The sequence below is a fragment of the Pan paniscus genome, chromosome 18 (assembly GCF_029289425.2).
Source record: "Pan paniscus chromosome 18, NHGRI_mPanPan1-v2.0_pri, whole genome shotgun sequence".
NCBI classification, from domain to species: domain Eukaryota; kingdom Metazoa; phylum Chordata; class Mammalia; order Primates; family Hominidae; genus Pan; species Pan paniscus.
Window position 1 is genome coordinate 57,085,874 of NC_073267.2, and position 27,427 is coordinate 57,113,300.

At 38.5% G+C, this 27,427-nt stretch overlaps 1 protein-coding gene across 4 annotated transcripts in view; it reads left to right on the forward strand.

Annotated features, from left to right (window-relative positions):
- Window positions 1-27,427, forward strand: part of PHKB (phosphorylase kinase regulatory subunit beta) — a 240,443-nt gene that overhangs the window by 171,495 nt on the left and 41,521 nt on the right. For all 4 annotated transcript variants that reach the window (XM_008973202.5, XM_003819794.6, XM_008973201.6 and 1 more), the window contains 6 exons: window positions 9,740-9,795; window positions 11,673-11,766; window positions 17,068-17,151; window positions 17,635-17,739; window positions 19,080-19,162; window positions 19,367-19,457. In XM_008973202.5, the coding sequence (XP_008971450.3) occupies window positions 9,740-9,795; window positions 11,673-11,766; window positions 17,068-17,151; window positions 17,635-17,739; window positions 19,080-19,162; window positions 19,367-19,457 (513 nt within the window). The remainder of the gene's footprint in view (window positions 1-9,739; window positions 9,796-11,672; window positions 11,767-17,067; window positions 17,152-17,634; window positions 17,740-19,079; window positions 19,163-19,366; window positions 19,458-27,427) is intronic.

Here is a 27,427-nt window from a genome sequence, read left to right on the forward strand (position 1 = left end):
GTGTAACCTTTGACAAATTATTAAACCGCTCTTCACCTCAGTTTCCTCATCTTTAAAATGGGAGTTCTTGTGAGAATACTCAAAAAAGCTCTTGAATAACACGTGGCACATAGCAAGCTGTCAAGATGTATTAATTCCTTAACATTCCAAACCAGACTACAAAACAAATGTAAGCAAGAACATAATGAGATAACTCTTTTTTTATTGTACTTTAAGTTCTGGGGTACATGTGCAGAATATGCAGGTTTGTTACATTGGTATGCATGTGCCATGGTGGTTTGCTGCACCTATCAACCCGTCATCTACATTAGGTATTTCTCCCAATGCTGTCCCCCCGCTAGCCTCCCACCCTCCGACAGGCCCCAGTGTGTGATGTTCCCCTCTCTGTGTCCATTTGTTCTCATTGTTCAACTCCCGCTTATGAATGAAAACATGCAGTGTTTGGTTTTCTGTTCTTCTGTTAGTTTGCTGAGAATGATGGTTTCCAGCTTTATCCATGTCCCTGCAAGGGACATGAACTCATCCTTTTTTGTGGCTGTATGGTATTCCGTGGTGTATATGTGCCACATTTTCTTTATCCACTCCATCATTGATGGGCATTTGGGTTGGTTGCTATTGTGAACAGTGCCACAATTAGTTCAACCATTGAGGAAGTCAGTGTGGTGATTCCTCAAGGATCTAGAGTCAGCAACACCATTTGACCCAGCAATCCCATGAGATAACTCTTATCAACAAGCTGTCGTGTATTTCCATATGTTGTAAATGGACGTCTATGCTTCTTTCTGTGTCACCCTCCTAGAAAAGACTCAGACACTTCTCACTGCCCCCTCCCCAAACCCAAACCTACTGATCTTTTCTTATAATAGTCCTCCAGTTACCCACATAATCCAGTGGTAGCAATGCCTCTGAATGATTTAGTTTGAGTGCTTATTCTACTTTTATAAGCAGAATTAAAACCTGATGTTTAATGGTGCCACTGTGTAACCATAACCATTTCCAGAGATTTCAGTGTAAAAGGTTGACTAGCCTTAATTGATTATCAAAAGGTGTAAAGATGACATTAATACATATGGTACATCTACAAAATGGAATACCAAGCAGTTAGAGTGAAAATGAGGATGTGTTCTATGTGTTAATATATGAAAAGAGTTCCATGATATACAATTATTAACTAGAAAAAGGTGCTGAGAGTAACTTTTGTGTACAAATGTAAGAAAATAATATATATTTGCATTTGCTGTTGTAGGCATGAGGAAATGCTAGAGCAAGGCATAAATAATCATAGCAGTGATTGGTTGTTAGATGGAGGGGAACTGTGGGGATGAAGGCCCCAAATGGGAATGACATGTCACCAAAAACTTTTTCATAATTTTTAAATTTTTGAAACTTATGAATGAATTATCTATTGAAAAAATTAAATTAGAAAAAAAGAGCAAGGAAAAGAAACACTATTAGGGCACATTCACATTAAGTTTTCTCTGTGTGCCCTTTGAAAGTTGTATTACACTGTTTTATTTATAGCCCCCAGCTGCAAATATCCTGGCTTTACTACTTTGACCTGATTTGAGTAATTTAAAAACTAGAATCTAGACAGATAGACATGCAGTGTCTTAATTACCGTAGTTTTAAATTTTGAGCATGATGAGTTGCAATATTAATATAGTTAGTGCCCAGCTTATAGAGAAGTTATGCTATAAAAGTTCCTCTTCCACCGTACACTTAAAAATGGTTAAGATGTTAAATTTAGGTTATGTGGGGTTTTCATTACAACGGAAAAAATCTTAGAAAAATACAATCTGACTTTATAGAAATGAAAATTTTGAATGAGAATATTTCTAACTACAGGGTTTTGGTCCTAAACCATATTGTTACTCTGACATGTACACTCTTTTATAGTGTATATAAATGTGTACATTTTACTGATTATTTTCTTTTGTTAAAAGTATCCTTGTTTATATTTGCAAACATTTGTTGGGTATGCTCAAGGGAAGATTTGTGTATTGCTAATAAATGTAACCAGCAATACTAAAAAAAAAAGTTCCTCCTCCAAACCATCAAATGAATAACAATTGCTTTTCTTTTAGTACAAGGTAGTTCCTACATCCTAAGTGAGAAAAGTAAGCATGAGGGGCCCCTGTAGTTTCACAGACCACTCATACACATTCTAAAAGCTAAATAACCCTTCCAAAGGCATGGCATGAGGTGGTCCAAGACTCGTGCCAAGTGTCTCATACAGGCAGTGCCAGCTATTCCTAGTAGGGACAAAAGATATTTGGATACCCTGATGTTTGGGGGAGTTTGGGAGGAGACTAGGTTAAAAGAGCAAGTCAGGATCTGGATAGATAAAGGAATGGAGAGAGCAGTCCAAACTTAAAGGGACAGTGGACAGAAACATAAGATGGACATGAGTGAACTGTTTTTTAGTGGAGTACTCTAAAACAGATGGGAGACCAACAGGGAACAGTAGGTAGTCCCTGAGCTGTAAAAGTCCTCGAGAAGTTTGGGCTTTATTTGGGAAACATTAGTTTTGGGGTAGAGAGGTAATATCCTAAATATTGCATAACTATATCTGTTTACTAACTCTTCTCTGTCTCCTTTCTTCATGCATTCAAGAAATATTTTTTGACCACCTCCTTTGTGCAAATCATTGATACAAGAAAATGAACCTGACCATAAAGCACAGACAATGGGCAAAGGCAAGTGTGGAGCAGAAAGCTGAAGAAGCCTATTGCAGTGACCCAGGGTTGTGGTTGTGTTGCTGGCATTGATAGATGGCTAATTTTTTTTGGACACTTACTATAGGCCAGTGTTAAATGCTTATATATTATGTATTATTCTCATAACCCTAGGAAATAGATATTTTTATTATTCTCAATTTATAGATGAGGAAACTGCGGCTTATTGAGGTTAAGTGACATAGTGAGTCACACAGCAAATAATAGTATAAATATCATTGTGTAACAGATCAAAGTTTGCAAATATTTTACATGCCCTCTTTTGTTTGATCCTCTCCTTTTGTGGTAGGCACTGTAAATATATTTCCCATTTTACAGATAAGCAAAGAATTGAGAAACTTGCGTGGGCAGTCATTCATCAAATAGTAAGGATGCCTACTATGTTCCATGTGTGGGGAGGTGGCAGTAGACCAGCTAGATCAAGTTCTCTGCCCTCAGGGAGTTACTTTCTGAAGGGAATGAATAACAATAAATGATATAATTTCTGTATCGGACAGGTACTATGAGGCAGACAAAATAAGGTAAAGTGGTAGACTGGGGTTGGAGATGCCTGAGGAGAACAACTTTGGCCATGGTGGAGAGAGGAGGCCTATGTGGCAGGGATGATGGTTGAGACCTGTATGACCAGAGAGCATTCATTCTGCAACCTGGAGGAGAAAACACACCAGACAGCTGTAACCAGTGCACTTGATGGGAATATAGTTGGTATGTTCAAGGGACAGAGAGGACCCAGGGTGGCTAAAACATGGTGAAGAAGAGAAGGGAGAATAAGAAAGCAGAGGTAAGCATGCCAGAGCTAGATCATGGAGGGCCTCTTGGGCCTGATAAGCAGTTTTGTTATCATTTTACAGGAAGTTACTGGAGAGTTTTAGGCAGGGTGTTCATAAGCATGTGCATGTGTGGGTGGGGTGGAGTAGTAGTGAGATGATCTGATTTACACTTTTTAATTACTGTTTTCAGGATGGACTGCTGTGAATGGGTGGGATGGGGTTTAAGAATGAGGTAAGTAGACCAGTTACTTAACCAAGTAAAAGATCATGGTTACTTTAAGTAGAGTAGTATTAGCAGTGGAGAAGGAGAGAAGTGGTGTGTTTGAGACATATTTTGGAGGTAGAGCCAATACGAGTTCTTGGTGAATTAGCAGCACGTCACAGAGGCATACAGTATACTATAATGGATAAGTAGATTGGATTGCGCATGTTTGAATCTCCATGTTGCCACTTAATAGCTTTATGTATTAGCTGTATGATGTTGGATAATTTTTTTAACCACTCTTTGCCTCAGTTTTCTCATCAGTAGATGAGAATAATTATAGTAACCTACCTAATAGGGGTGTTTAAGAGTATATAATTTAATATAGCCACCTGATTCTCAATAAGTGTTCTCAGTTTTTGTCATTGTTTTGTTTTGGTTTTTTAGCTGTTATTGGTTATGGGGTTTGAAGGAAAAAGGAATTTAGGATGACTTACACATTTTTTGGCCAGAGCAAATGAGCTCATAATATGGGGTCTTATAGAGATAAGGAATGCTTTGGGAGTCGGTAGATTTAAGGATGGAGATCAGGTCAGTTTTGTCCACAGTAATCTAAGGCACCTATCAGATGAGCAGGATCATTGCTGGAGGAAGTGACAAGATAGGACTTGTAGGTAGATCTTTCAATCTAAAGTCTGCCTGCTTTCTGCTCTTTGAGAGGCAGGATAAGTGAGTGACTATGAGCACAGAATCTGCAGTCAGACTGCCTGGGTCTGAATTCTAGCTCCGCTAGGTCTGTGTCCTTGGATAAATTGCTTAAACTTTCTGTGCCTCATTTTTAAACCTGTAAAATGGGATAATAGTTTGATAAAGCACTTAAGCAGTTCCTGGCATGTGGAGTATAGTTATATAAAGTGTTCGCTGTTGTTGCTACTTTTAAATCCTGAATATTGCTATAGAAATGCAAAGAAAACAACATTCAAGATACTGTGTGAAGGAAGGACTAACAGGATTCTGGTGACTAATTGCATATGGAGGTTATGTAAAAGGCATCAAAGATGATTCTGAGGTTCTGAGCTAGAGTGACCCATTAATTGAGGGTTAAAGAATAAGAACCTGTTTGGGATGGAGGTGGGGTTGATGATGAGGAGTTGAGTTTTCAATCTATTAACTTTGGAAATAGCCAAGAGAAAATGTCCAGAAAACAGCTTAAAATGTGGGAACTAGAACTTAAGAGAAAGGTCAAGACTAGAAATATAAACATGGAAGCATCTGCTTATAATAGCAGTGGCAACCTGTCTAGAGCAGCCACTGTGGGGACACCAGCTGCAGCAGGGGAAGTGTGGCCAGGGCTGCACACTTCATGGAGCCAGAGGGGGCCAGGAGGAGGCAGGAGCCCCACTTGCTACTGAGTTGGTGGGGCAGGAGCCCCATGCTCTCAGGTGCAGCTGCAGCTGCCCAGCCGCAGCTCCAGACCCAGGCATCACTGCACTCTTGGGGGCCTGGGAAGCCCCCGGTCCCCACAGGTTCAGAAGTGCCTGCTCCCATTCCCCACTCCCAGCACCTGCAGCAGTACGGAACAAAGTTGTGACTGAGCCTGGGTGCTGATGCAACACAGCTGGGTGTGCACACGCTCAGGGCAGTGTTGACATGCCATCCCCCTGCTGCCTCAGCCCCCTCTGGGCTTTGAGCGCCGACGAGCACAGGAGGGAGGCCGGTGGGGCTAAGGGCAGCTTGTTGTGGGCCTGCAGGTATCCCTTGGCACAAACGGCCTGGGCACCATGGACAGCATGTTGATGATGGCAGGAGGAAAACAGGCTCCTGGGCGGGTCCCTGGTGAAACCCTGCCTTCAAACCAGGGATGACCTGAAGCCTGGGGGCCGGGCTGCCACCCCTGGGTGGAGTCTGCAGCCCAGAGTGAGAACCTGTGCTTTTTCCGGGCCCACCCATGGCCACCCATGGACCGATCAGCATGCGCTTCCTCCCTTCTGAGCCCATAAAAACCGCCAGACTCAGCCAGACTTGGACAGATGTAGGGACTACCAGCTGCAGGAAAGAGTTACCCACTTCAGGTCTTCAGGTCTCCTTGACTCATTGGGATGAGCTGCCTGCAGAAAGGAGCTCCCACTGCGGGTCTCCTCTCAGCTGAGAGCTGGACGCTCATCGGAATGACCTGCCTGCAAAAAGTAGCTACCCACTTTGGGTCTCCTGGGAGCTATTCTGTCACTCAATAAAGCTCCTCTCCACCTTGCTCACCCTCCAGTTGTCTGTGTACCTCACTCTTCTGGACATGGGACAAGAACTTGGGACTCACCAAATGGCAGGACTGAAAGAGCTGTAACACAAACAAGGCTGAAACACGCGCCCCCCAGCCAACACCTGGCTCACCCTCGGCAAGTGTGGGATCCAGGCTGGTAGTGCAAGCTGAGCACAGCCTACCAGGCCAAGTGGGTGGAACGAGCCCAGTAGGTGTGGGCAATATTCAGGTAAAAGGCTCCACCGGCCACAGAGGTTTCTGGCTGGCAAAGCAACACCCCAAGGATCCCATGACACTTAGAGATAATAGCTTAAAGCTACTAGAGTGGATGAGATTTGAGAAAGAGAGAATGAATAGAATGAATATGTGACCATAGACTTGTGTTAGGATTATGTATCTCCAAAGACAGGGCAGGATAGATTGTAGAGGGCAGAAGTACAGAGGCAAGAAAGGTAAGGACATAGTTATAGTCTTATATTTGAGAAATGAAAGGAAAAAAATGGGTAGTAGCTGTCTTAGTTTGTTCAGGTTGCTATAACAAAATACCATAAACTGGGTGGCATATCAACATCAGAAATTTATTTCTCGCAGTTCTAAAAGCTGGGTGATCCAAGATCAAGGTGCTGGTAGATTGAGTGTCTGGTATGGGCCTTCTCTCTGGTTCATAAATGGTGCCTTCTCCCTGTGTCCTCACATGATGGAAAGGGTGCAGGGCCTCTTTTATAAGGATACCAATCCTGCTCATGAGGGTTCCGCCCTCATGACCTAATTACCTCCCAAAGCACCCCTCCCCATTCCCCAGCCCCTTATCCCCTGCCAATACCATCACCCTGGGGGCTAAAATTTCAACCTGAATTTCAGGAGGAACATGCACATTCAGACCATAGCATTAAAGAAGGTGTTAAGTCACCTGAGGATGTCTTTAAAAAGATGTTCAGAATCATTTGGGGAAGAACTAGCCATATAAAAAAATAGGATGACAGATAATCCAAATGTCTTAGAATGGTGGAAGCCAATGGGATCTAGGGCAACATAGGCATTATAGCAAATCTAGACAAGGAAGAGGGGAGCAGCTGTCCAAGGATAGGTGTGAAGATAACAATAAGCAAATGTGCAACTACAGCAAAAATTAACATCCTTTATTGAGTGTTTTTGTGTGAAATACTGTGCTTAGCACTTTGTTCTCTCCCTAAATCTTCAGTAGTTCTCTGAGATAGGGACAATTATTATATTCTCTGCAGAAATGAAAAATTGGAAACCATTTAAATATCCATCAACATAAACATTTTAAAAATAAAGTATGGTATATCCACAGAATATCATGTCCTTCAGTAACTTTTTTCTAATGAGGTAGATCTGCCAAAGAAAGGTACCAGTAAAATACTTTTATGTGATAATAAACACACATGTGAAAACTTATCTGTTATCCATCTCTCCTAGTAGACTGAACTTCTCTAGGAGGGACATTGGGTCATATTCATATTCTAACATGGAGTCTTGTGGATTAGTGTCCGCTTGATCAGATGAATGAGTCAACAAATGCCTGTAAAATAGAGATTACTAGTACCACACAGGGCTTGAGTATGTGTATATACGTGTGTGTGTGTGTTTGTCTGTAACCTATAAGCAGAAATTATTACAATATTGTTAGGAAAAATGCCATTCAGAAAAGAAGGTATTAGTTACTATTAGGAAATTAACAGAGAGACTTAATGGGTTTTGGACAACAATGGTGGTGGTTTGCTGGATGCAGTGGCTCACACCTGTAATCTCAACACTTTGGGAGGCCAGTGTGGGCAGATCGCTTGAGCCCAGGAGTTCAAGACCAGTCTTGGCAACATGGTGAAACCTGTCTCTACAAAAAAATATAAAAATTAGCCAGGTGTGGTGGTGCGCACCTGTAGTCCCAGCTGCTTGGGAGGCTGAGGTGGGAGGATCACCTGAGCCCAGGAGGTCTAGGCTGCAGTGAGCCGTGATCACTCCACTACACTCCAGCCTGGGCAATAGAGTGAAAACGTGTCTGAAACAAACAAACAAACAAACAAATCAATGGTGGTGGTTTGAAGAAAATGGTAAAAACAGAACAGATAGTTTCAACTTTGGCAGTGAAAGGAAGAGAGTTTTACGAGTGGGGCTGCCCGTGCTGAATTCTTTCTCTCAATGGTGAATGGGGCAAAAGGTCCCACTTGGGCTGGAGTTGTAAGTCCAAGCTCATTGTGGTAGATGGTTTGTGAACCAGACTATTTGAAATGCTTAGTTTTTACAACAAAAGAGCTCTTCAGCCATCTAATAGTCCCCTAACTAGATGCTCAGTATGATTCAACATGTATAGAGGCCATTTTAGATCTGAGTACTCTGTCATACAAGTGGAAACAATATCCTAAACAGGCCTATGATTCAAAAAGAAGATTCCAGTTTGCCAATTACAATCTATAAACTGCCTTATTTATTGTTACTGAAATATCATCTGTATTCTGTATGTTTTCATTTGCTTTTTATTTAAGAATCCCACAACTGTCCTGAAGATTGTACATAATGGCCTATTCTAAGGTTACTCATCCTTTTAAAGCAGTAAATACTAGATCTCATCCAAGAGAAATAGGGCTTAATTTTTTCATTTGTTAGAAATCTTGATGAGGCTTTGAAAACAAGTTTTTTCTCACCCTTTTGGAAAACATTTAATTGTGAGGTCTTTATCAAGTAAAAACAGAATTTATAACATTTTAAATGGGTATTTGTTTTTGTTGGATTGTTAAATCACATTTTCTCTTACACATTCATTTAAATCACATGAAAGTCTGCGTGAAATGGCACTTTGACGATGATTCTGGGAACCATCCCTTTGATTGTATGGTGTTTACTGCTGATATATGTATGCTGGTGTTTCTTGCCTTCCATCATACATAAATTTCGGTGGCATATTGAATACCATAGAGAGGAACTGACTGATGATAAATCAAATATTTTACAGCATATTATTGGGACTGTTGGATCCATTACTATAAAAGTGTTATGTTTGATCAGTATTTTCAGAGCTCCCTAATACTGTAATTTATTGGTGCTTCTTAATGTTCTCTGTTAATTATATACAGGTTTCAAAATTGGGTTCAATTTAACAATGTATAATACATGTTATAGTGAATCTTTATCACACAAAAAATGAGTAGCAAATATCCAACACTGTCTTTGATTAGAACTATTAAGTCCAACAGCTTGCATTTAATGAATATAATGTTAATTACATAGTCAACTGGGTAGTTCATGCTCTATTATAAGAATTATATATTAGAATAAAGTTATTTTGATGTATAAGGTGCCAAAGGAAAACTGGTTAACAAGAAAGGGAATAACCTTATATGTGGTTAAGATGTCAAATGAACAATTTTAACTATCATTTTTTTTACAGAGAACACATAAATTGGGTTTTTATTTTTAGTTCCTCCTCTTCCCTTTAGAGTTAAATGATGGAAAATGACTCTCGGTCCCCAAACTGCTCTTATGCATCATTCAAAATAGCCCTGACAGGCTAGCCCCTGTGGTAGTGATGAGGTTTATGGCTTTCCATTCCTTTGTGTTCCATTACTCTGTCTATATCATCAAATTGATTAGTAGGCAGTGGCGAGCAAGGAAAGAAAGGTGGCCGCTGAGAGCCAGCTGGTGTCCATCATTTTAATGAACTGCTTAGAGATGGTTAATATTGTCCTTGCTTCTCATTGTAGCTGATGATGACCAGATCTTTTAAAATGTTTTCCCCCTCCCTTATTCTGCATTACAGGGCCCACTGGAAAATGACTTGGTAGTTCATGTGGCACTTATAGCAGAAAGCCAAAGGTATGAAATCCAAGTGGGTGGTGTGTTTTTTTGTGGGGAGGGGAGGGGAAATGATTGCTTTATGTTTACAATATCGATTATGGTAGAAGAGATTAACTTCAGAAACTCCTTTACAGGCTTTCAAGGATATCATTAATATCACTTTGAATGACCAGCATATTCTTTTTGTGTTTAAAAATAATTTTGTTTGAGAAGTGTCTGTTCATGTCCTTCGCCCACTTTTTGATGGGGTTGTTTGTTTTTTTCTTGTAAATTTGTTTGAGTTCACTGTAGATTCTGGATATTAGCCCTTTGTCAGATGAGTAGGTTGCGAAAATTTTCTCCCATGTTGTAGGTTGCCTATTCACTCTGATGGTAGTTTCTTTTGCTGTGCAGAAGCTCTTTAGTTTAATTAGATCCCATTTGTCAATTTTGTCTTTTGTTGCCATTGCTTTTGGTGTTTTGGACATGAAGTCCTTGCCCACGCCTATGTCCTGAATGGTAATGCCTAGGTTTTCTTCTAGGGTTTTTATGGTTTTAGGTCTAACGTTTAAATCTTTAATCCATCTTGAATTGATTTTTGTATAAGGTGTAAGGAAGGGATCCAGTTCCAGCTTTCTACATATGGCTAGCCAGTTTTCCCAGCACCATTTATTAAATAGGGAATCCTTTCCCCATTGCTTGTTTTTCTCAGGTTTGTCAAAGATCAGATAGTTGTAGGTAAGCGGCGTTATTTCTGAGGGCTCTGTTCTGTTCCATTGATCTATATTTCTGTTTTGGTACCAGTACATGAAAAAATGCTCATCATCACTGGCCATCAGAGAAATGCAAATCAAAACCACTATGAGATATCATCTCACACCAGTTAGAATGGCAATCATTAAAAAGTCAGGAAACAACAGGTGCTGGAGAGGATGTGGAGAAATAGGAACACTTTTACACTGTTGGTGGGACTGTAAACTAGTTCAACCATTGTGGAAGTCAGTGTGGCGATTCCTCAGGGATCTAGAACTAGAAATACCATTTGACCCAGCCATCCCATTACTGGGTATATACCCAAATGACTATAAATCATGCTGCTATAAAGACACATGCACACGTATGTTTATTGCGGCATTATTCACAATAGCAAAGACTTGGAACCAACCCAAATGTCCAACAATGATAGACTGGATTAAGAAAATGTGGCACATATACACCACGGAATACTATGCAGCCATAAAAATGATGAGTTCATATCCTTTGTAGGGACATGGATGAAATTGGAAACCATCATTCTCAGTAAACTATCGCAAGAACAAAAAACCAAACACCGCATATTCTCACTCATAGGTGGGAATTGAACAATGAGATCACATGGACACAGGAAGGGGAATATCACACTCTGGGGACTGTGGTGGGGAGGGGGGAGGGATAGCATTGGGAGATATACCTAATGCTAGATGACGAGTTAGTGGGTGCAGCACACCAGCATGGCACATGTATACATATGTAACTAACCTGCACAATGTGCACATGTACCCTAAAACTTAAAGTATAATTAAAAAAAAAAAAATTAAAAAAAAAATAATAATAATTTTGTTTTAGTTGAGGTGAATATTAAAGACTGACCAGTGCCAGTGTTGCCTGGGTTGTAGTTTTGAGAAATTCATGCAAACACATGGGGATTACCAAAATCAGTGCTTACCCTCCCTGTCAGCCCCTAATGTTTCCATGTGATGCTTCATGGAGGATCCATATGGGCCTCTGAAATCTAGTGCAGATGGCAAATTGCTAATACTAACAAATTAATAATGCCCTCCAAGTTAACATGTTCCCTTTTATCCTCCTCCTTCACTGCTTCCTAAACTGTAAATGCGTTGTCTTAAAACGTCTCTTTTTATCCCTATGATCTTTAGACTTCAAGTTTTTCTGAACACATATGGTATTCAAACTCAAACTCCTCAACAAGTAGAACCCATTCAGATATGGCCTCAGCAGGAGCTTGTGAAAGTAAGTGATTCTGCCTTTTACTTTCCTTACTTTGTAGAGGTACTAGAGCTTGATGGTTGGACTTAGTTTACAGACAAGTCACACAGTTAAAATCTGATTCTGATATAGGACCAGTAATCCAAAAGCTTCTAATTAAATTGAGAAGTCCACTTTAATGGACATTGTTACTAAAAAAAAACTTTGCACTGTGTATGTGTGTGTGTGCATGTGTGTGTACGTTATGTTTATAGGTCTTGTTGATTCCTACTTCTTTCTAAACTCTATTACTAACCTAGGCTGAGCAGTTAAATAACAAGTTAGTCTTAATTTTAATAGGAGTAAAATTATTCTTATATTTTGATTTGATTTTTTTCCTCTTATCAAAATGTATTCTTACATTTTGATTTGGTTTTTTCATCCTTTTATCTTTGATTTTTTCATCTTTGATTATCAAAAAATATTTAGGTGTGAGAAGGTTTGTTTAAAAAAAAATGTACTCATACCTAAATATTTTTGATATTCACTACTTTCCTTTTTTTCTCTTGCCTTACTGTTTGGTGTCTGAAGTAATTTCAACCCCTTTGATTTGCTGGGTCTCAAAGCAATTATAAAGTAAAAGTAACATCTGTATTTATCATTGATGTAGTTCCGTACCTATTTGGGATGGAATTAAAAGGTGACATTTGAGGCCTTTTGCACACACTGCTCTGCAGATGGATCCATTATTGCCTATGCTTGTGAATGTTCTTGCTCGTTAGAGACAGGACATTGTTGACTCCTACCCACTACTTATTTATACACTGCCATTTTTATTTAGTAATTGTTAAAAACAACATAAGAACAAACTGCTCAGTGTTTAGTAGAAGTCTTTATAACAGTGTATCTCAAGTGGACATGATTAAGTTTATTAGGTTAAATATAAATGGTTGTAGTCAAAGTCTTGTTGCTATAACAGAAAAATGAAGCTTAGAGAAGAGAGGTACATGTTACATGGGAAAATGCAGGACTCCAGTATCAGGCCTGGATCTTGACATTAGGCAACACAAACCAGAACCTGGGTGTCAGGTCACCAAGAGCACCAGCTCTTGGAGAGTCCTTATACCTTCTCCAATAAATTTAACCACCACTACCCTGCCAAGAGATAAAGCTGAAAATACAAGGATCCCTAGAGTAGGTAACAATTTAAACTCACGCCCAGATGTACATAATGGTACAAGGCAAGGAGCGGAGGCAACGTGGAGGGAGAGAGAAGGATGCCAAAATCTAAGGCTCTTATGCTGTGCTCTTAGTATTCAGCTGCAGGCTGTCGGCTGCTAATACACTTTTATGCTCTCCTGCTGAAAGCTCTAGAGAACGCCAGCAAAGCTTATTCTTTGATAAACATACTCTTAAAACAAATTAACCCAAATCTGTTTTTTCTAGTTTAATTAATATTAGCAACTTATTTTAATAGTAGGTGAGTTTATATCCTACCAGACAACATGCAGTCAAGATTTAAAAGGCTAACATGGTGAGCAAATGACTTGAATGTGGTATTCATTCATTCAGCAACAAACACATGCTATATGCAGAGCACTGTGTAGGACACTCATATGAAATGACTTTGTCCCTGTTCTCAGTGACCTCTGAGTTTATTGGTTTGACAGGAAAAAAACAGTGAATTACAGTTCACTTTGATAACTGTTATAATAGATGTTCATACAAAGTGCTTGTGAATCAGAGGCAGTAGAAGGCATTCTGTTACAGAGCAAGTAAAGACTTACAACAGTTCCTGGCTTATTTTACATCTTGTTTTAAAAATGGTGTTAACAAATGACTTGCAATTTTGGTGTAGTGTGGCTGAAAAGACAGACTTGTGAGCAAGAGCCAACCTTCCTGTGCATGTGTTGAGATGGAAGATTGTTTTTTGGTTGTAGCTGTAGCCTCTGTGTTCCTAAGTAGCTGCTCTTTGGATATATACTAAGATATATTGCCTAGTATTCTGCTCCTTATAAGTCTGCCTTTTAAAAGTAAAGATGTTCCCTCAAATCTTAGCTGATGCACATATTCTTATGCCAGTGGTTGCTCCCTTTCTTCTGAGAAGCCACTCCCTCCCTCAGCCCACTGAAGAGGATGTGAGGGCAGACAGCTGAGAGCAGGGCTTTTACACAGCATGTGGTTAATATTCATGATGTGATGACTGTAGTGTGATTTGCTTCATGGGGATCTGAATACAGAATTCTGCTCTATGTATTTCCAGGTAGTTTCTGCTCTATGTATTTCCGGGTAGTTTGGTCACTACTGTGTCTTTCAGTGCACTAAATGGTATGAATGTGTACAACATGGGGGCAGTGTTATATGCACCCTGGAATGTGGGGAGCACTAAATAAATTGTCACAGACCTGCCATACCATGGTTCAGAAAGTTGAGAATCCTTTTACTGTAATAAAGAGTAGTATTTAAAGGACCCCCACCTAGATCAACACATTTTACCATACATTTATTTCTGAAAATTTGAAACTATTAATATATGAGGGAAAGGGGGCTGCATCTAGTGTTATGTGCTATGGTTTCAGTGCAGCTATGCAAAATAATGCTTATAAAGCACTGTTTCTGGCCAGTTGACTTTGTCTAAAACCACTGCTATTCCAGAATCAATATTCACAGCATGTGTGGCTCAGGAGAACATTCAGTTGCTCCCTCATTCAACTATCAAGTATTTCCTGAGCACCAGCTACATACTAGGCACAGTGCCAACTTGGGCTGCTGTTCTACAGGAATGTACAATTTGAAAGGAGAAAGAGATACAAACCCAACTCTCACATAGATGGGTGCACTATGTCAGTGAACAGAGAGCTCTGGCAACACCACTAATTTTGTATACAATGAAGTTATTATTTGAAATCAGTCCAAATCACAATCAGTAGATTGTGTAGAGATAGTTGGTTTGATTTTCCATTTAGGAAAATATAGGTTAGATGTATTTCTGTCATTAAATGTAAAAATAAATTGCAGACAGATCAAAAATTGAAAACTTTTAAAATTATTTAAATATAAAAGCACTAGAATAAAAAAATAAGGGAATATGTTTTAGCTGTTGGGAAGGGAAGTCCATTTTTAGAATGATACCAGTGCCAAAAAGCCATTGAGGAAATGATTGACAAATACTGTATAACTAAATATAGCAAACAGCCTGGCATATCAAAGGTGCTTGTGAAATTTTCTAGTAGAAAAATGTTTATATTGAAATACCACATGTTGAAATGAGATTCCACCTACTGTGCAGTCATTCTCACATTTCATAACAACACTGAAGAGGAGCAAACTGGGCAAAGTATTTGATTTAAGGGGCAATACTCAATATACCAAGATTTCTTGAAATAAAAAAGAATGCCAAATTCCCCATAGAAAAGGGAACAAATGAAAAAAGTTACAGAACATACAAAGAGTCATTAAATATATTAGAAAATGCTGAACCACAAAATATTTTAATATAGTAGTTTAAAAATAAAATGAAATATTATTTTGACCCAAGAAGGTGGCAAGGCCTATACACAGTTAATACCAATGTAAATTGGTACATTATTTCTAGAGGGTGACCAATCTCACATTATATTTCAAAGAGAATGTATTCTCTTTGATCCAGCAAGTCTAGGAAATTATCCTGCAGATATAATAACACACTGTCCAAAGATGTTTATTGAATTATTTTTAAAATAACAAAAAATTGGGAGCTATCTTTATCAGGAGATAGGAGTTTAAAAAGATAAAGGGGCTTCTTGATTAGATTAAGTGCTCAGCTCTGACATTGATTAACTCCTAATTCATTCCAAGACTATCTGTTTTTAACCTTATAGACATTCTAGAAGTTTCTGCTCCACTGTGGCACCCTTCCCTATTTTGTAATACTTCTGCAGACTTTCCCCCTCATTTTTTATGTATTTATTTATGTATTTATTTTTGAAATGTAGTTTCTCTCTTGTTGCCCAGACTGGAGTGCAATGGCACCATCGTGGTTCACTGCAACCTCTGCTTCCTGGGTTCAAGCAATTCTTCTGCCTCAGCCTCCTGAGTAGCTAGGATTACAGCCATGTGTCACCACGCCCGGCTAATTTTTGTATTATTAGTAGAGACCGGGTTTCACCATGTCGGCCAGGCTGGTCTTGAACTCCTGATCTCAGGTGATCCACCCACCTCAGCCTCCCAAAGTTTTGGGATTACAGGCGTGAGCCACTGCGCCCAGCTTTCCCCTTCAGTTTTAATATTTCTTCAATCATTTCAACATTGAAATGTACAGAAAATGCATAGACTCATTTTAATCTCTTTTTATTTTTTGAGACAGAGTCTCGCTCTGTTGCCCAGGCTGGAGTGCAGTGGCACGATCATGGCTCACTGCAAGTTCTGCCTCCTGGGTTCATGCCATTTTCCTTTCTCAGCCTCCCTAGTAGCTGGGACTACAGGCACCCGCCACCACGCCTGGCTAATTTTTTGTATTTTTGGTAGAGACGGGGTTTCACCATGTTAGCCAGGGTGGTCTCGATCTCCTGACCTCGTGATCTGCCCGCCTCGGCTTCCCAAAGTGCTGGGATTACAGGCGTGAGCCACCACGCCCAGCCCATTTTAACGTCTTGAAACTGGAATACCACAATATTAAGTTCAAAAAATGGGACACAGAATATATATGAACCCATTTATGTAAATATACACACATATTGACCTGTGTATAATATGAGTATATATTTATTGATGTACTTTTAAGAGTCTTTAACCCTACCTTGGTGCCCCTTAGGGATCATACAATGAACTATATATACCCCTTTCAGCGTATACCAAAGAAATAGTTGTTGCAAAAGGGATTGTGAAAATAAACAGGAACATTCACTTTGAGTACGTGGTTTGAATATTTCATAAAATGTATATAATCAGAAAAAATCAATGAAGCCATTTTCATTTTGGTGGGAAATACTTAAAGGTGGAAATTTAGTAGGAGATTATGGCCCTAGTTTTTAAAATGTTAAACAACTGGATTTTTTTAATAATACAGGAAGCATTAGCCTCTCTGTGTTCTTTTACGATCAGAGCCATGCAAGTTGTACATTTATAGCAGTATCAAATTTAAGAATGTTGCTAAGTAGATCTGCAAAAGTTTTGCTCTCAAATCTCTCAGTAATCCAAAATCTAAGTTGACATCTTTGGCTAGCTTGTCTTCCTACAAATTTTTGGATTAGGGTTCCCTAGCTTCTTTCTCTCTGGAAAGATCAAAAATTAACAGGACAATACTCAGGGGTGAGAAAGTGACATGGATTCTTACCTGACTCTAATTTACAAACTTGTGTCTTACAGGCTTATTTGCAGCTGGGTATCAATGAAAAGTTAGGACTCTCTGGAAGGCCAGACAGGCCCATTGGCTGCCTCGGTACATCAAAGGTACTCATGAAATGTCCTCAAAAAGTAGTTTTTGGATTCTAATACCGCATACTGAAATGGTGCTTGACCTGCTATGCATCCTTTTTCATTTTCATTATGTACTGAGACTACTTATCTGAAGTATTATTTTCTGCTAGTAAACATTACTTATTTAGCATCATATCATGGAAGTCTTATAAATATGAAGGAGCACCTCACTGCTAAATATATTTTTTCTAAGCTTTGTAAAATATCTAATTATAACAATATTTACTCACAGACTTTTCCATCATATTAGAGGTAGGCTGCTTTAAGTTTATTGGTATACTGATTCCATCAAGAAACTTAAAAAATTTTAAATATTATCTGGATGTCGCAAGCTATTAATTTATGTGCTTATTCAGAATTAGACATCAGTTTTTATTTTTATTGAGACTTACAGCACTGCACCTTTGCCTTTGGTATGTTCTTTAGTTATTTGTTTTAAAACTTTTTCCCTTACAGATTTATCGCATTCTAGGAAAGACTGTGGTTTGTTACCCGATTATTTTCGACCTAAGTGATTTCTACATGTCTCAGGATGTTTTCCTGCTGATAGATGACATAAAGGTAGCTTTGGAACACCTTTCTTAAAAATGGAATGACTTTGTTTCCACTGATTTTATCGTATGTTACTATATTGAGTACTCCCAGGTATCTGTGACACTGGGTTAACACAGTGTAAAGCATGACAGTAAAACCACCTGCATAGCTTTGGAGAGTGTAAATTACTTGCAGCATTGGCATAATAGATGACCTCGTCTTATATACAGTTGTATGACTGCCCCTTGTGCCTTTATACAAATTAAATGAAAAGGTACAATTCAGAAAAACAGGGGGACCTATTTTGAAAAATATGTTCATATGACAGTTTATGTCTTTTTGAACGAAAGGTAAATTAGCAAAATAATTTTATTTATGAAAAATATCCAGTAAAACCTCAACTAACTCATAACTCCATGAGTTAAAATCTTCACTCCCTTTTCTACTGACAGAGCAGAGAAGGTTAGAATCATGATTTAGAGCATGAAATCTGGAGCCAGACTGCATTCGTTAAAATCTTGGCTCTGCCACTTGCCAGCTGTGTGTTCTTGGGCAAGTTACTTAACTCCTCTGTGCCTTGTTTTCCCATCTGTAAAACTGAATAATAATTAAGGGGTGTTCTGAAGATTAAAAGAATTAATATATGTAAAGTACTAAGAATAGTGCCTGGCATATGGTGAAGTATTATGTAAGTTTTTGATGTGATGATGATGATTTTATGTAAGTCTTTCAGATGACTGATTGATTGACAGATAGATAGATAGATAGATATTTAATCAAATAAAGACCTCCCTCTACATTGCTAATGGTCTGTATAAATTCAGTCCAGTCTCTTCCACCTGCTGTAATATAAATCCCTAGTAATATGAAGTGAGTTAATCTTCTGGACGGCTGGCATGATTGTTCCCCCTGAGGCCATTCTTGAACTGTATTTTGTAGGCTTTTTTAAAAAAGGAGGCCAAGCGCATTGGCTCATACCTGTAATCCCAGCACTTTGGGAGGCTGAGGCAGGTGGATCACTTGAGCCCAGGAGTTCTAGACCAGTCTTGGCAGTCTCTAAATAAATAAACAAATAAATAGATTAAAATTTTTAAAAAGGGGGGAAGAACATTAAAACAAATGTAGCGTGATTACTTTTAAGAATAAAGTTTGAAATCATTGAACTCAAAGTGGTGTTCAGCATAACTTGCGTGTACCCAGAGAACCTGCTAGAGTACTTCTACCCCTAAGTAGTCTAAGTTATTCAGGGTTGGATTGTGAACTGTCTTGCTACATAAGAATTTTATTGGCTCTTTGGCACTCATGGTTGAGCATCCTGTTCATCTTAGATACTGTGCCATTACATCCTACCTCATTCTGTTTGACAGAATGCGCTGCAGTTCATTAAACAATATTGGAAAATGCATGGACGTCCACTTTTCCTTGTTCTCATCCGGGAAGACAATATAAGGTAGGTTGATAAAAGAAGTAAGGTACGTGTGTCTCACTGACATGAACGCAGTGAGCCCTTGGGAAGGAAGGCCTCCTTGGATGTTTTTGTATCCTTCTTAGTATGTGGTGGAATACTTTGTATATATAAGGGGCACTTAGTATTAGATTATTAATTTACCATTCTGTTGTTAATCTGTACATTTTGTTTATTTATATTTTTTAGAGGTAGCCGGTTCAACCCCATATTAGATATGCTGGCAGCCCTTAAAAAAGGAATAATTGGAGGAGTCAAAGTTCATGTGGATCGTCTACAGGTAGCCTTCTGATTTTCAGTATGCATCTATTTTCAGGACAGTTAATCTACAATACGGCTATGTTTCTTAATGTATGGTCTATTTAAGGTTTTTGACTTAAGGTTTTATTCTCTACCTATCTTCCTATTCCTATTGTCACTTTTCCAGTCAAGTCAGATGCTTGAACACTTGTAGCAATTTCCTGTGCAGAATTTTAGACTTCAGTAGCTCATCTCTAAAAGCTGGGTCCATAGTGGTGTAGTGACCTGCTTTATAACCTTGGGCTTTTAGGGGCAAGTTGGCTGACTATTGGTCCAGTACTCTTTTCCCTCTCTATACTAACATCCAACCTGGGAATAAACCTTGTTCCATTCAGAACTTCACAGCATTATCTTCACAGCTCCTGAATTACAGAAACATTCTTTGGTTCACTGTTGGTCATAACAGCCTCTCTGTCCACAGTTCTCTCCTACTAAACACTCTTTGTGCTTCAGCCAATACAATAATTACTGTGTCTTGAATTTTGTGGGGTTCTGTCCCTCTGCTCACACCATTTTCTCTGCCTGGCCTATCCTTCCTTCTTTCAAGGTCACTGGGCTTTGAGGTCTTACCAGACTTTAAGGGCAGCTCTACAAAATCATGCAGACCACAAATATACTTCTATTCTTCACCATGCTTTCGTAACCTTTAACTTAAACTACTAAGACTGCGGTCTATTATATAGGCTTATATACTTTATTTCTGTAAAATAATAATGATTATTCCATGGGGTCTTTCACATAGTAGGTTCTCAGTATTAAATAAGAAAGAGGAAAGTTTATAAAGAAAGACCTACGTAGTAGTATAAATGGCATGTTTATATACTCATTCCCTGGTGATTGTATTTTGCATACTTGATTTTTACCTAAGCATTTATCTTTTTTCCTTTATTTTCTGTTGCTTTGTCTTTTTGTAATGCCTCCTGGGGCAATTTCTTTGATTTTTATCTTGCAGTTCTTCTATTGAGTTTTGCATGTTGGCTATCATGTTTTAAATTTTCGTTTTTCATACTATTCTGTCCTATGGATGTTTCATGGATGTCATATTTTATCTTTTCTGAGGATACCAACTAGAGGTTTTCTTTTTTTTCTTCAATTTTCCTTTCCTCTGTATTATCTCTTTCGGGGTTTTTTCCCTCAGTCTTTCATGTTGGAGGCATTTGTCAGATGTCTGGTATTCTTTAGCTATTTATTCATTTTTAAAAGTAAAGGAGTAAAAAGTTCATAGGAAGCTGTGTGCTTGGGTACAAAGATTCTTTTTTTCTTTTCTTACTATTTCAGCTTTTATTTTTGATTCAGGGGGATACATATACCTGGGTATATGCATAATGCTGATATTTGGGGTGTGAGCGGTCCCATCATCTAGGTTCTAAGCACAGTTCGCAATAGTTTTTCAATCCTTGCGCTCCTTCCTGCTCTAGTGGTCTTTTTTTTTTTTTTTTAAATACATACCCAGTAATAGGATTGCTGGGTTGAATGGTAGTTCTGTTTTAAGTTCTCTGAGAAATCTCCAAACTGTTTTCCACAGTGGCTAAACTAATTGACATTCCCACCAAACAGTGTATAAACATTCCCTTTTCTCTACAGCTTCACCAGCATCTATTGTTTTTTGACTTTTAGTACTAGCCATTCTGACTGGTGTGGGATGGTATCTCGTTGTGGGTTGTTTTTTTTTGTTGTTGTTGTTGTTTATTTCTTTTGTTTGTTTGAGAGACAGGGTCTCGCTCTGTCCCCCAGGCTGGAGTGCAGTAGAGTACACAGCTCACTGCTCTCTCAACCACCCAAGCTCAAGGGATCCTCCCACCTCAGCCTCCCAAGTAGCTGGGACTACAGATACATGCCACTATGCCCAACTAATTTTTTAGTTTTTTGTAGAGACAGCATCTTGCTATGTTGCCCAGGCTGGTCTCAAACTCCTGGGCTCAAGTGATGCTCCTGCCTCGGCCTCCCGAAGTGCTAGGATTACAGGCATAAGCCACTGCACCCAACCTCATTGTGGCTTTGATTCGCATTTCTCTGATGCTTAGTGATATTGGGCTTTTTTTTTTTTTAATGTTTCTTCCTTTGTGTAGGAGAAAGATTCTTCATGAATTCACTTATAAGGTGATCTGATGGCAAAAGCTCCTTTTTGTTGTAGAAAGCTTCAGATGCCAATATTTAGAATTCTTTTCTCTAAGGCTTTTCAGGCTGCCCAGAAAGTACATCTCTAACCTCATGACCAAAGGACATAAACTTTGTTTCCACGTCCTGAAAGCAGGGTGGAGGAAGGGAACCAGGGATCCCACTGTGAAGTATGCAGTCTCCAGCAAATCCACTGTTTAATCCTTGTATCTCCTGCTCTCCACTGTGCCTTATACTCTTGAGTGCAGTGTCTTTAACCAGAGAAAAAGCCTTTTGTCTCTCAAAAATCAGGGAGCTGGAAGAAGATAGTAACTCCCTAAGTGTTTAGAGAATGGAAAGGAACTTTTGGACCCAGTCTTCCTATGTGGAGTGTCCGTGAATCCCAGCAGTGTCTGGATCTTAGGGTCCTGAGGCTCTTTCCTGTTCTCTTTGTCCTAATGGATTTATACCTTAGTGGGTTTATACCTTAAACATTTTTTTCCACTATCATTTTTGGGATTTTAGGAAAAACAGGAGTTAAAGATATGTCCTGCTCATATTAACCAGAAATCTACTTTTGATTTTATGCTTAAGTGTCCCTCCCATTCCAGGATGTACCTAGGCATTTTTCTATTCCTTTTAAGAAATATGTGGGCCTATATGGAAAAAAAAGACCTAGATAATTTTGAAGAGAAATATAAGATTTGAATAAATAATGGGCTATACCATATTCTTGGATGAAAAGACTATTACAAAAATGTGAGTACCTCCTAAATTAGTCTACTAGTTTATTATAATCATGGTAATTTCAGTGGAGTAGAGCTTTTGGCAATTTCATATGGTTAAGGACAAAAATTAGAGTTCAGGGCCCACCAGGGAAGAGGGATTTCAATAAATACTTCAGACTTCCAGATGACCCTCTTGAAAAGCTATACCTTTGACTAAAAGGGAATCAGAAATAGTTCACTCCTCACAAAGAGTAGTAGATAACATTATCCAGAACCTCAAAGTATTTCTACAAATATGTACAGTGTCTGTCTTTCATTCAAAATTATCAGGCATGCCACGAGTGATCAAACAACAGAGAGCCACCTACATTGGTTCAGATATTAGAGTTATCAGACATAGACGTCAGAATAACTACAATCAATATGCTTAACTGGCCATCAGAGAAATGCAAATCAAAACCACAAAGAGATACCATCTCACACCAGTTAAAATGGCGATCATTAAAAAGTCAGGAAACAACAGGTGCTGGAGAGGATGTGGAGAAATAGGAACACTTTTACACTGTTGGTGGGACTGTAAACTAGTTCAACCATTGTGGAAGTCAGTGTGGCAATTCCTCAGGGATCTAGAACTAGAAATACCATTTGACCCAGCCATCCCATTACTGGGTATATTCCCAAAGGATTATAAATCATGCTGCTATAAAGACACATGCATACGTATGTTTATTGAGGCATCATTCACAATAGCAAAGACTTGGAACCAACCCAAATGTCCAACAATGATAGACTGGATTAAGAAAATGTGGCACATATACACCATGGAATACTATGTAGCCATAAAAAAGGATGAGTTCATGTCCTTTGTAGGGACATGGATGAAGCTGGAAACCATCATTCTCAGCAAACTATCTCAAGGATGGAAAACCAAACACCACATGTTCTCACTCATAGGTGCGAATTGAACAATGAGAACACTTGGACACAGGATGGGGAACATCACACACCAGGGCCTGTCGTGTGGTGGGGGGAGGGGGGAGGGATAGCATTAGGAGATATACCTAATGCTAAATGACAAGTTAATGGGTGCAGCACACCAACATGGCACATGTATACATATGTAACAAACCTGCACGTTGTGCACATGTACCCCAAAAACTTAAAATATAATAAAATAAATAAATAAAAGAAAAAAAATTAGATAACAAGTTGGAGAATTTTATTAGAAACTTTGATAGTACATTTAAAAAGAATCAAATAGAAATTCTAAATGAAAAATTCAGTCACCAAAATTGAGAAGTCAGTGAAACAATGTAGTACTTATTCACTATAATTGATGGCAGAGGATAGGTAAACTCAGAAAAACACCCCAGTATACACACAGGAACTTAAAATAATATGTAATCAAGGAAACAATGAATTAATGGTGGATGTATAGATTATTTAATATATACTTTGGGAAAAATTAAGGCAGTTAGAGTATCACCTCACATCGTACACCAAAATACATTTCAGGTGGATTAAATGACTTAATTTTAAAAGATGTTTATTTTAAGAAGAAATCAAAATACTTTCAAGCTTTTACTTTGGGCATATCATAAGCTATCAGTTTTAGCCTCTGATGTTGACAAATTCTTAGTTTTGTGATGACTTTGATTTGAAAATAATTTTACTTTAAAGTTTAATATTCTGCCATGTTGTGGAGAGTTTTCATTTTATTTGAAGAGTCATAGACAAATTACAAAGACAGTGCAAAGTGTGGTGATTTTCTCTCAAGTCAAATTGAAGGTTTCTCCTTTTCTTTTTGTTTTATTTTAATGTCAAGCACAGCATAGAGTTTTAAAGTTAGAATGATATCCTTTTTAATCCTGCGTCATCTGAAATTGGGAAACTTTTTGCTTATATATCCTTATACACAAAGCTCAAGTTGGTCAAGACCTTAAGATATTTCATCTAATCTTCTCATTTTACAAACAGAACTAGAGCTCTTTGTAGGACAGTAACTGTCTGTAGTCCTAAGACTAGTTACTGCAGAAGGGAATAGAATTCATGGTTTCCCATTCCTAGTTCACTACTTTTTATACTCAAGCACCTGAACTTTCATCGCTTTCTTTTCAGCAGCAGAGTTTAATGTCTACTTCACTACCTATCTCATTTTCCCATTTTTAGTTGTGTTTCAGAAATTATAGGAGAAAGAGGTCAGTAGTTTTGTCATGATTCAAAGAGTTTTACCTTTTTTTTTTTTTTAATTGAGGCTGAGTCTCACTCTGTCACCCAGGCTGGAGTGCAGTGGCGCGATCTTGGCTCACTGTAACCTCCACCTCCCAGGTTCAAGCGATTCTCCTGCCTCAGCCTACCGAGGCAGCTGGGACTACAGGCATGTGCCACAACGCCAGGGTAATTTTTTGTATTTTTAGTAGAGATGGGGTTTCACCGTGTTAGCCAGCATGGTCTCGATCTCCTGACCTCATGATCCACCCGCCTCAGCCTCGGCAAGTGCGGGGATTACAGGCGTGAGCCACCGCGCCTGGCCAAGTTTTACATTTTTTAAAAAATGTAAATGGAAGTTCACCATTTGTGTTTTTACTTTTTCCTTCTTTTATTTAAATTAAAAATATTTATCAAAAGCAAAATGTAAGTACGTAACTGTTCTAGACTTACAGTCATCGGTAACCCAAAATGTCAACAATATTTTTGAAGATCTTCTGAATTTAAATATGTACTTTGCCATCTCTAAAAATTGTGGTAAAACATACATAACATAAAATTTGCCATGTTAATCATTTTTAAGTGTCCAGTTTAATGGTGTTAACTACATTCACTTTGTTGTGCAAACAATCTCTAGAACTGTTTTCATCTTGCAAAACTCAAACTCTATGCTCATAAACAACAGTTCCTCATTCCCCCCACACTCCAGCCTCCATTTTTTTTTTACTAATATAATAAATGAAAATGGCATCTATATGCTCCTCTTGGGTTTTATTTCAGATCCTTTCAAATTTCCTTATCCCCTGATCCACAGTTTCATTCATTACTAGGATCCCAGCCTTCTCTCCCAGCCCCATTACCCAGGACATCTCTCCTTGCAGTTTGTTGCTAGCCATGCTTTCCATGCCCCAAATTTGCTTGGTTTCCAAATCTCTAAATGTAATTGGAGTTTTTTCCCCTCATGCTATGATGGTATTTTAGAGTTGCCTTTTTCTTTTTTTGTTTCTATGTCATACTTTAATTTTACAGCTTAGGTGAATGTTTCCTCTTTAGTGAAGCCTTGGGGACTGGAATTAATTTCTCCTTTCATTGTCCTTCTATGACATTTTGCTTGAATGTTTGCTATGGCTCTTCTTTCATTTTATGTTTAGCTAGTTTCTTCTGCCTGCCTCGCTCTGTGGTTTGTAATCTTTTTCAGCTCAAGGTTCACTCATCTCTGCATCCCCAGAGTACTCTCCTCACTACTGTTATCTGTGGGAAATATTTAAATATTGGCTCATTGATTCAACAAATATTTATTGTGCTCCGACTGTAGGCACTAGGGATGTAGTGGTGAATATGATACACAAGGTTTTTGACCACATGGGACTTAAATTCTAAAGGGAGAGCCCAACAGAAAACAAAGGTAGGTTGGGAGAGTGATGGGAAGGAATGCAATCTTAGGTAGGATGGTCTGTTGGAAAGGACCCCGTGGGATATAATTGAGTGTTTTAAATATTATATTGCATTTGACACATACAGTATTATTTAATTACCATCAGAAATAGAATACTAATGCCTAGCAAATTTGTTGTTAAGTATGCTTTTTCCGATACTAATATAGGAGCTTCTACAACCAACTGAATTTTTTTTTAATCAAAAGCCCTATAGATTATTAATGGAATTTAGCATTTGTCTATTAACTCAGAATAAACATTTATTTTATGGGCTGAATTAGAATATAAGGGTGAGTAGGCTAATAAAATGGAAATTATTAAATAGAATTTTTTTCTGTTTCAGCATTAGCTATCAGCTTTAAGAATTAAGTAATTCTTGACTCTCTCTTTCTCTCATACCCTGTGTTACAATTTATTATTAAATCCTATTGTCTCTATCCTCAGATTGTATCCAGAATCTAACCACTTCCCATCACCTTCAGTGCTATTATCATGGTCCAAGCTACCATTGTCCCTCACCTAGGTTTCCAGTCATCTCCTAAATTCCAACTAATAAGACAGTCTGTTCATGCTCTACCTGGTCATAAGCAGATTAGGTCATATATCATAAGCCTCCAATGACTTCCTCTCTCACACAAAGTGGAAACCAGAGTTCTTCAAATGGTCTATGTGCTCTCCATGATCTGGACCTGCATCTCTGATTTAATCTCCTACCAGCTGCCCCATCTATTCTGTTTCAACCACACTTTCCTCCTCACTGCTCTCAAAGACACTAAGCATGCTCCTGCCTCAGGACCTTTGCACTTGCCACTCCCAGCCCTGTACACTCTTCCTTCAGATCCATATCATTGACTATAGTCCTTTCTTCAGTTTCTGATTGCATGTTACTTTATTAGAGAAATCCTTTCTGATCAGCTATATGAAATGGCTAACAACCCTCATCCTACTCCCCTGCCCTGGTACTCCCCATCCCCTACCTTTCTTATTTATACTTTGCACTTATCACCATCTGACATAATAAATACATATATGTAGCATTAATATATATTATAATAATTATTGTATACACAGAGAGGGTCATATGTGTTTTAGTCAATGATGGACCACATATACAATGGAGGTCTCATAAGATTTTAATACTGTATTTTTACTGTACCTTTTCTATCTTTAGATACACAAATATCATCATATTACAGTTGCCTACAGTATTCAGTACATGTTTGTAGCCTAAGAGCAATAGGCTGTGCCATATAGCTTAGTGCTTAGTAGGCTATGCCACCTACGTTTGTGTAAGTACACTCTATGGGTGTTCACACAACAACGAGATTGCCTAATGATGCATTTCTCAGAATGTATCTTGGTCATTAAGCAATGCATGACAGTGTGTGTATGTGTGTGTGTGTGTGTGTGTGTGTAGCTTTTTTATTGTCTATCCCCTACACATACCTATAAGAACAGTTTCAAGAAGGCAAGAATGTTAT